Raw genomic sequence first — 10,831 nt, 5'->3', positions numbered from 1 at the left:
ACAAAATAATAGACGGGAAAAAAGAGAGTTTTACCGTGAATAAATAAGATTCATGTTCACGACTCAGAAACTAATGTATAAACCAAATCAACAACGATATTTGAATTAAACATATTTTTCGTGGAAATAGTTCTCCGACATGGATAAAGATACTATTACGAAGCATTGTTATGGATGCTATATTTTTTAGCGAGTTTATTAAATTAATTTTTTTCTAAAACCTAATTATTATAAAATAGGTATTATAATATAATAAAAGATATATTCTGATTTACTTATTTAGACATACTTACGGTTTTAATAAATATAATTACTAAAATATTAACATCAAAATAACAATTATTTAAAATAATCGTGCATCGCCCGAGTTTAGACTTAACATTAAAACTTTGATAATCGGTCGGTATCTGCTGAAGTTACTTAATTATCCTTACTTAATTAATTTATTATTTTGACATAATTATCTTATATAATATTATCGTTAAAAACTATGAAACCCTAAAATAAAGTTATATATAATCGGACACATTAGGCGAGTATGAGACGGTATTTGGGCAAGTATAGACGGTTTGAGATAAAACAAAATAATAAATACTATTGATGGTGTCAAAACAATTATACTATTGAATCGAGATAAAAAAATAAACTAAAAAATAATTTGTTGATCAACATAATGATATCGAGTTAAAAAATAACATATTATTTAATTTTTTAACAGCTATAATTAATATAATCTTAAAACAAAAATAATAAAAAAAATAAATATTTAAAACAACCGTGTAATGCATGGGTTTTAGGCTAGTAATATTATAAGCAGAACACACTCTATTTGGTAGTTGGTTGGTTATTCGGTACAGTTGTTTGATATGGTAAATAACAACTGTTAGATATAAAGACAGATAGATGAGAACCGTTGGATGTAATAATTAGATAATATTATATTAATATTTAAATTGCTCTCATAGGTTCAGGGTTCGATTCTCGTCAAGCGTATTATATTTTAATATTTTATATTCTTTATTTTTAACAATTTCTACAGGTTAAAGGTTCGAGTACCAGTGAACAACATATTATATATTATATTATTTATTTTCAGTTAAGTCTTAAATTTTAATAAAACATATAATATTATAACTTATTATGTTCTTCAATTTATTTTTCAATTTATTATAAATTTAAATTAATAATTTTAAGATGAAATATATTATTAAAAATTATTCGAGCGTTAAAAGCAATTACTATACTATTATAAGCAGAACACCGTCTATTTGGTAGTTGGTCGGTTGTTTCAGTACAGTTGTTCGGTACGGTAAACAACAATCATCATGTCTAAAAACAGATTGATGAGAATCGTTGAATGTAATAATTAAATAATATTATATTAATATTTAAACTGCTCTCATATATTTAGGGTTCGAATTCCGTTAACACCGTATTATATTTAAACTTTCATATTTTTTTATTTTTAACAATTTATACAGGTTCGAGTACCGTAAATAACATATTATATATTATATTATTTATTTTCAGTTAAGTCTTAAATTATCACAAAACATATATTATTATAATTTATTATGTTCTTTAATTTATTTTTCAACTATTGAAAATTTATATTAATATATTAAAAAAATTAAGATAAAATATATTATCAAAAATTATTCGAGTGTTAAAAACTGCATCACAAAGGTTATAGGCTAGTATAATAAAATCTAAAAACTACGGAAGATATAATTGTGTTGTCTTCAAATTTACAAATCAACATTACCAAATTCTAACTACTATGTTTACATCAAACATGCATACATTGATGTTGCAGTCTACAATGTAACTTAGAACCAAGTGAAAGAGAGAAAGGGTTGCAGTAGCAATGTATATTTAATTTTTCTTCATCTATAGATACTGAAATGAATGATTTATTTCTTATTTGACAACTGAAGAACTACTTGAAAATTTAAAAGCCCGTTAAACCGTCAAGATCTTGCAAGCTGGTCTCTGAGAGAAAAAGGAATGTAAAATCTTCCAACAAAAGTCAATCTTTCCATCCATATTCAGCTCAAAGTCCACGGACCATGGAGCATGAAAGTTTAATCACTCCTAAAAATTAGCTTAACAAGCTAACTGAAGGTACAATCCCCTGAGAGTTCTTAACTACGAAGACAAAGATACAAGTTCCAGACCTCCATACCGTCTGGTACTACCTGTTCTACAAAGATGAGGATCTCCATGTATCGAAGAGGATGTGAATGATATTTGGTTACTCGTTAACTTTCAAACGCTTTGCTGGTTGTTCAGTTGAATCGTCAACGACAGTTGACACGAGATCTTTAGAAATTTCAACCTCCGGTTCCTTTTGCTTCTCTTTGATATAAGCAGAAATGCCTTCTGATTCTGGGATGGCATTATCTGGGACATCCACTGAAGGCTGATGCTCCGGATGTAAGGTTCCTGGTTCACTCTTGGCAGGTGAATTCAGAATTGCTTCAGGTTTGTCCACGTTTGACAATGATGGATTTACCATATTGAGTCCCGACTTCTGCTGCTTCTCAAACATCATCTGCAGCTGCTTTCCTTGTTCTTCAATTCGCAGCTGTAAATTTCTTTGGATCTGAAAAAGATTTTACAGAAGACATCAGTTTCTCAAAGAACAAACAGAATGGGCTATGACAAGAATTGTAATTTGTAACCGTCTTCTCAACTGCCGAAGAAAGGACCATAAGTTAAGTAATTAATACTAACAAACCCCAACATTTGTAATTTAAGAGATGAGAACTGCCTCATATTAAATATAATTCAACAAATTTAGAGCGAGCTTTTTATCCAATAACATAATTCCTTAGTTGTAGCTAGGAATAATTGCAGATAAAACTAATAGTACTACAAAAAAGAGAAACATACCTCAAGCTGTTCATGCAGCCGTTTCTGAACTTCCATCTGCAAGCGTAATGCCTCTGTGATCTCAATACCCCTGTTACCACGGCAGAGAAAACGAATTTATAACAGATCTGATAGCTCAAAAAGCAACAAGTGAAATTAAGGTTAAAAAGGTAACTGTTGGCTTTTTATGGATAAAAAGAGTTGAACACCGGTGCTAATATAGATAAAAATCTGCATACTCGTCTTCTTAACAACAGTGCTAATATAGATAATAATCTGCATACTCGTCTTCTTAACTAATATTGCTAGTAACTCTTTATATAGGCTACAATGGTAAGTAGAAAACAAACCTAATCAATTATCCTTAAAAACTTTTACTTATCCTACTAACCACTGGATAACAAAATATATGATTTTGAAACAACTCAAAACAATATCCAATTAACTTTAAACTATCTTCAACAGTGACTACACAAAATATCCCAAAGACAACTGTCAGAAAAGATAATATTAACTATGAACATTCTGGAAACTGCAAGACAAGAAGCTGCTCAGTAAATAAAGTAAGGATAAACATTCTATTGGGAATAGTTTAAGATACAGCATGTAAATGAATATAAAAAAATTTTATTTTTGACAAACACTGAAACTAAAACTAAAATAAGAAAACAAATTCTATGTTAAAATAGCTTTACATCTCTTAAGATCACAAATATATTGCATTTAAACATGTTCTGCATGCAGCAAGATACATACTCTATACATATGGTCTGGTCTGGTTTCGTTTACCATCCAAAACTGAAGCCGCAAATAAAAATCATTTCAACTTTAACTAGATAATCTATAGCAAATTTTAAAAAAATCTTTGATGGGTTGATTAAAGCCAAAAGTATAGATCCCAGATGGAACTTAATAAAAACCAATTTAACTTGCCATCCAAAGAGGTGTCCACAGCTGACAATTAACAAAGATTACAACCTTTTTAAAAATAATTAAAAACACTCATTACCCACCTTGCCTTTGACAAGGTTCGAACTTTTGACCTCCTGTAAAGGGAGCAAGGAAGATACCCTCGTTCTTAATATATAAATTTATAACCACTTAAAAATCAGATATAAGAAAATAAAAACCACAGCATCCATAGTCTTATACCTGGTAGCGAAGATGTCACTTCAACAGTATGCAAGTTTATATATGACAAAAATCTACAATAATCAGATCAATAAAATAAGGTAAAAAGGGATAAACTCACGTTTTTAAGTCCAGAGATGACAACTCTTCAATAGGAGTTAGTTTTCTCTCAGAAGATCCTGCAAAATTAAAATCACAATGATATAGATGAATGTCTACACACCACCTTTATATTTGTCAAGTAACTAAAGTAGCAAAGTCCATATCAAATAAAATTCAAGTATTCAACCACTGCAAAGGAGAAAGAAATCGGAAAGTGATGATGAAGATTAAAAATATAGGATGGAATAAGTACGTTTAAGCAGATAAAACTTATCTACACTTTCGATAAATGACAAAGCGATAAAACTTGATAAATCTATTTTTAATTTTGTATATTTCAATTCCGAGCACCAGTAACTTAAATATTAAAGTCCGATTTCTATCTGCTGGGGCAGGGGTTCAAATTGTGGAAACATCTTCGTTGTGTAAGAAAAACAAGGGCTGAAATATAGAACAGTAGGGCTTGCGTCTGTTGCTTTTAAATTGACTGAAAGACTGAAGATGTTAAGCTGACACGGGTAACCGATGCAAAGAGAGATTGGAAGAGCAATGAAAACGTTAGAGAACGAGAGAGTATGGAAGCATTCAAGAAAGTGAGAGCGGCATAAAGTGAAATGTTAGGGTTTGTAGTACATATGCAATGAGGGTTGCTGGGCCGGTCTCTAACTGTGGTGATATACTGGTCTCAAAAGTTATTATTATTATATATGTTAAAGATGGCTACATTTTATTGACTATCAGGTAAGTTTTAAATATATACATTAATTTCTATTATGAATTTCCGGGCAACCCTTCAGGCCAGTCTAAGGTCAACCAGAAACTGACCTGAACATAAAACCCTCGACCCAAATTCATAAATTCAGATTGAAATTGTGTTGGATATTTTATCCCTGCTGGTTAATCTTATTCTATAAGCTTCGATATCTCAGGTGTACAGATACGGTTGCAAAGTTGTTACGGGCACCAATAGTCAAATAGACTAAAACCATGCAGACTTAAAATCTTGCTCAAAGCACAAAACCACGTCTGTCAACGTTAGCGGAAGATACATAGAACGTGTTTTTATATAATTCAGTAAAAGAAAATCAAAATATAGTTTTAGAATCATTGGATGTGCATATGAAATCACCCAAGGATTTATATATACTAAATGACTCCGGTCAAAATTTGAATGTGTTCTAACATATGAAGTTCAAGCTGACAAGTACAAATACAGCTACGGAACATAGCTAAAAGGATAACTCTTATCATCTTTCCACTTGGAGGCTGGAGCTCTTAGACATATGTGGGAATTAGATTATGCAATTTCATTCCCAAATATAAAATTCTAAAAATCATGCTTAGAATATCAATCACTTTCAAATTTAGATACTTCATACTGCAATTACTTGGAAATAACCCCAGTCAAAAAGTAAGTTGTACAACTTTTTACATTTTTTCTAATATTTAGTCAGAATCATTGAATTCAATAACAAGAAATTAGAAGCAAAGGAAATTTGAACGTGTAAGGACGTAGGAACAGTCTTTACCTTCCGTTGCCTCCGGTTTATATCTTGCAGTTCGATATTTCTGTCATACAAAGAACATATAAGAATATATACAAAAAAATGCAAAACCACCTCTATTAGAATCATTATAACATTTTTGCTAACTAGTAGCTCCTAACTTAATAAATGTTAAATGAGTAAATTTTGTGTTTGCTAGTTAAATTTTAATTTGTGACTTAAAATTGACTTATAAGTTTATATTTAGAATTTCTTCAAAAAAAAGTTTAAATTTAGAAAGTGGTAACTTCACAAATATTAGTATTACCCGCACCACATATAACTTGTAAAATTGTTTTGTCATTTTCCTATAACTTAAATATTATCAATATCAATTACAAGTATCTAAACCAAAAATAAGTTAATATAAAGAAAAAATAACATTTTTTGCCAAGTAGGAAAAAAATATGACTTTTACTTGCTAGTCACCAAAATAATCTTTAGGTAATGTTTGTTAAGGTAGGCCAAACGAAGGAAATGGAACCAACAACACACCTGCAAATGACTTTTTACATGATAAATGGTCAAGCCTTCAACTTTCATTTGCTTTAGCACACCCTTGGGAGTAGCTCCTGTGAATCAAGATCAAGTAGGCACTTAAACAATGTCTTATGATTCAATAGCAAGTACAAAGATAATATGGTAAACATGAAATTACTTTCGCTGCCCCCAAGCTTGTTGACTGCCTCAACAAATGCTTCGTGCAGTTCTGGTGTCCAACGCATACGTGATTTGGTGGAACTGCCTCCAGCTGAGGATGATGGGGTGGCAACAGTGCAAATCTCTCCAGATGAAGCAGGAAGCTGCTGCTGCGCTTGCGGCTGCTGCACGGGGAAGTTCATAGGGGTACTGGATACTTGCTGCGGAATCTACAATATAAAATATTAAACTACATACAAGTTAAATATATTTGAATTCTTCTAATATAAGAGAAGAGGTCAAAGCAAACCCAAAAAGGAAAGAAAGAACTTAGAAAATTAAAAAAATCCCGAATCGCTTATTTTTGAAACAACCAACCTGTGGTTCTGGACCTGCACCCCCGGTATCCACAAGAATGGTATCCCAACCTGAAGCCAATGCTTCATCATCAGTAATTAATTGGTCAGCCCAATCTTGCCAATCACTTGTCTTACTGAAATCCTCAGATGGTATAACACAAACAGCATTGCTGTCATTAATCTGATTATTTACACCAGGGGAGTTTGCAGGACCGTCAAGATAGCTGCGCACAGACTCTGTACACCAGGAATCATTGTTGTTTTCTGTAGTATAGCGACTTGATGCTGTGGATTTGAAAACTCCAGAATCACAATTTTGTAATGGCATTGTTGCCCCAGGATTTGATGACTGCGATATGAAAGGAGATTTCCTTGAATGCTTTTCATGAGGTGCAGACGTAGAGTATTGAAGATCAGAAGAGAATCCAGCAGATGAAGAGAAAATGTGACCAACAGCCCCACTACTGGAAGAGAACAGGGGCCGAACATCTGTAGGATTTGACACAGGTACTCTTTCAACAGAAACCTCTTGGTAATCTGTCAACTTGGGACTTGAAAGAACAGGAAAAGACGAAGATAGAGCTCCAGATGCTCCATGGTTATTAAGGGTACGTGCACCTGTCCTCTGAAAGGCTAAACCAGGCCGAGCTTCCATTTTTACCCGCTTAAAACTTAAAAGAATTACTTAATATATAAATTAGGCAAGAGTCAGCAGTATACCGTTCCACAATACCTGGTACCTGTGCCAACGAAAAGGTAACTTAATAAGTATTTCATACCTAAAATTCATGTGTTCCCGAAATATATATCAACATCAAAGTCCAATCATGCTTACTACAAGTTGCAGGAGCACAAATGAATTTTAAAAAAATCAAGAGGCCAGCAGCTGCAGCCTCACTGTATGGAGGAGTTAAGACTTACAAAAGACAACACTCTGGAAGGTATAAGCAGAGTGGTCCACGGATAAATAAGCCAGAAAGAACTATAATCTACACATTTTTTATTTTAAAAGGAAAAAAAAACAAACAAAACGTACCCAGTACATCCTGCTCATAGAGCAAGGTCCGAACTCTAGAGGGTAAGACATACATAAAAACTTGAAAATTTGTAAGTAGATACCTCAATTAACTTCTACATAATGGTTATACAGTAAGTATCAATAATCATATATACAGAGAAACTAAATTCTGTTATATTCTTAACACAGTTGTAGCAAGACGAGTGGGAATAGAAAATTTTGGAGATACTTCTTCATGCCTATCAAAATATTCCTTTCCATCTAGCTCTATAACTGATATACACTGAATCAAACTTGTATTCCAACCTCCCCTTAGGCACACAATAAAGATATGACTCACATACTTGACGAAAGATGAATTTACATATTACTCCATGTTCAGCCTCGACAATTAATTAGGACACTAACATGACAGTGGAAGTTACAATATAGCCTCATTTGGAGAAACTGCAGAGTGATAAACACCGTTAAGCTTCACTTAATTGCACTCACTAGATTTCCAAGGTTTAACGAGGATATGGCTCAAGTGACTTTCAGCCTTTCAGAAGATGGGGAGAAAGCACAAGCTGGGAGCATAATAGCCTGTACACTGCGGTGACCGCCAATACATTTGAAGCTCTAATGCCTAAGCCTGATATATTTATGATGAGGTTGCTTTCTGGGTCTTTCTTTTTTTGTTATACAATACGCAAATTATTACTAGTCATTTTTATCCTTCTACTTGTCCCCCGACCAAAGGAGATTCAAACCACTACCGGAGACCTAAAATCTGCATGGTTCACTGAAGATGATGATTTTGACCAGTTGATGTAGGAAAGGGAGCAAGTAGTAACAAGAACTCCGCTACTTCCAAAAAAACTATGATTAAATTGAAGGAAGAAGCTAAACTGATCATTAGTAAAGTTTAACATTATCTCAACTTTTATAGAGCTAGTGGGTACCGACTGTCTTCGGAAACTATAGAAACAAAAGAAACCTCTACAAGTTTCAACCAGGTGCCCTGGCTAAAAAATCTTACTCAACTATCAACCATTGTTCCCTAACAAGTAGGGGGTTATAAACTAATGTAGTCACTACTAGCATTCCCAACTCATATAAGCAGAAGACTGTAACATCTCAAAACTCAAACCTTACATTTATACCTAACTAAATTATAAGTTATAACCCGACACTTGACTTTTTTTTGGCTTTCCATTTTGACCAACTTCACCAATCTACCCTAAAACTTGGTTACACAAAAACAACCAAACAATACACTTGAGCTTCTAATTGTCGAAAATAGCTCAATTCTGTCTCCTCCAGCTCAAATAACAAAAGTATATACCAACACATGTTAAACAATCATCATCTATTTCTCATAACACATTTTATTTTATAGATAAAAAAATCCACACACCCCATAAGAGATACACAAATCTATGCAAATACACACAAATCATAAACATAAACAAAATTAACCAAAAAAATAAAAGATACTAAAATTAAAAAATTAAGCTGAATTAAAAAAACTGGGTGTCAAAGATTCTCACCTAAATCACATAAAGTTGTGAACTTTACATCTGAATTGCTCCATCAAGCCTCAATAGAGTTGAATTTAAAAAAAAAAATCAAGAAAAGCTAATTTACACACAATTATAGATACATGACATGTGTATCTATATATTTCAGGAAAAGGGGCGAGTTGGGTTTGAGTGAATTGAGTCGCCTGTGGTGTTTCCTCAAACAAATTGAATGGTGACTAGTGCGTTCTTGTTCATTTTGGATTCTATACCATCTTCAACAAAAAGATGGGCCACTCTCAGTTTAAAGCGCGTGAGAGAGACGTGCGGGAATAATACAAAAGAGGGTTGATGATTTGACAAGTGCGTGGGACCCACGAGAGAAGAGCAAGTTGGAAATGATTAATCGGCTTATGGGGGATCATAGGGTTAATCGAGAAGCTTACGTTATTTGTATTCTCTAATCATGTTTAAGCCTTTTATTTTATTTTAAGAAAAAATGTGGGCCCAAAACCACTTATGTTTTTAGTACATGTAGTATTGTACTACAACTCCTGACCAAATAAAAAGAAAAAGTACGTACAGGAATATACTACTCCAATATTTTTTGTTATATTCAGCAACTCCGACAATTTAACCATTTAAAATCTTAAATTATAATATAAGAAATACCGAGAAAAAACTACTCCAACAATATTATAATAATTCCTTAAATCACTAAAATTTACTAAAATCTTCTTTTAATTCCTTATCTTTAGCTCACTTTTCTCATTTTCTGACCTTTATTTTATAATATATATTTGAAATAAGTATTTTCTCTTTCTTCACTTTATATAGTAATGATACTTTTTAATGATAAACTATTATATAAGGAATGAATATAGGAAATGTTATTAGAGGTGATAATAGTTATTGATGTCTTAATTATTAGAATTCAACTTCTATTAAATTTATGAAATGAACTAAGAAATTTTTGAAAATGTTCTTAAGCATGTAATTTTTGCATTATCGGATAATTTGAAATATTATTTGTAAAAATTATATTTTAATCTAACCAATCAAAGTACATTTGAAATATGTGTAAAAAATTTTAGGGTCAAATTAAAAATATAAAAGGAATATTATAGTTCGCGGACGTAATTTTGTATTACTATAATTATGGATTAAAAAGAATTTTAAAAAAAAATTAAAATTTATCTCGCAAAAGTTCTCAAATAAATATTTGTCACAAGTTAGTTGATTATTTGATCCTCTTGATAAGCATTAAAAAAATTATTCAATCTGAACTGAATTTCATAAGTGTGATAAGTAGCTTCATAGACCTACCGTATTAACCTAATGTACATTTAATATTTTATTTCATAAGTGTGATACGTAGCTGCATAGACCTATCGTATTAATCTAATGTACATTTAATATTTATTTTGGTGAACATCCGTGTGAAACAAGATAAAAACACTAGGGACAACATCTACAACTAATCAAAGAATATGCAAAGCTAAGCTAAATTTTCTATATAGCCAAGATACAGTTTTATATTCTCACATTTTAGCATACAAATGAAAAAACCAAAGTGCAGGGGGTGACAATAGTGTGGTGTGGTTATTCGTAAGAAAATGAAATGAGGATGAGATGCTCTTTCAGAAGCCTATAAGGCCACAAGGG

General features: G+C 32.0%; 1 protein-coding gene across 1 annotated transcript; it reads right to left on the bottom strand.

Annotated features, from left to right (window-relative positions):
- Positions 1-1,840: 1,840 nt before the first annotated feature.
- On the bottom strand, positions 1,841-9,411 carry LOC141707625 (protein PHOSPHATE STARVATION RESPONSE 1-like). The gene is made up of 8 exons (XM_074510889.1): positions 9,197-9,411; positions 6,669-7,389; positions 6,310-6,520; positions 6,147-6,223; positions 5,637-5,676; positions 4,127-4,184; positions 2,896-2,965; positions 1,841-2,605 (listed from the first exon to the last, which is right to left on the bottom strand). The coding sequence occupies exons 2-8, from the start codon at positions 7,302-7,304 to the stop codon at positions 2,255-2,257; spliced, it is 1,443 nt and encodes a 480-aa protein (XP_074366990.1). The 5' UTR covers positions 7,305-7,389; positions 9,197-9,411; the 3' UTR covers positions 1,841-2,254.
- Between the last annotated feature and the right edge of the window lie 1,420 nt (positions 9,412-10,831).

The sequence above is a fragment of the Apium graveolens genome, chromosome 2 (assembly GCF_009905375.1).
Source record: "Apium graveolens cultivar Ventura chromosome 2, ASM990537v1, whole genome shotgun sequence".
Classification (NCBI taxonomy): domain Eukaryota; kingdom Viridiplantae; phylum Streptophyta; class Magnoliopsida; order Apiales; family Apiaceae; genus Apium; species Apium graveolens.
Note: the sequence above shows the minus strand (reverse complement) of the source record. Positions and strands in the feature narration are given on the sequence as shown.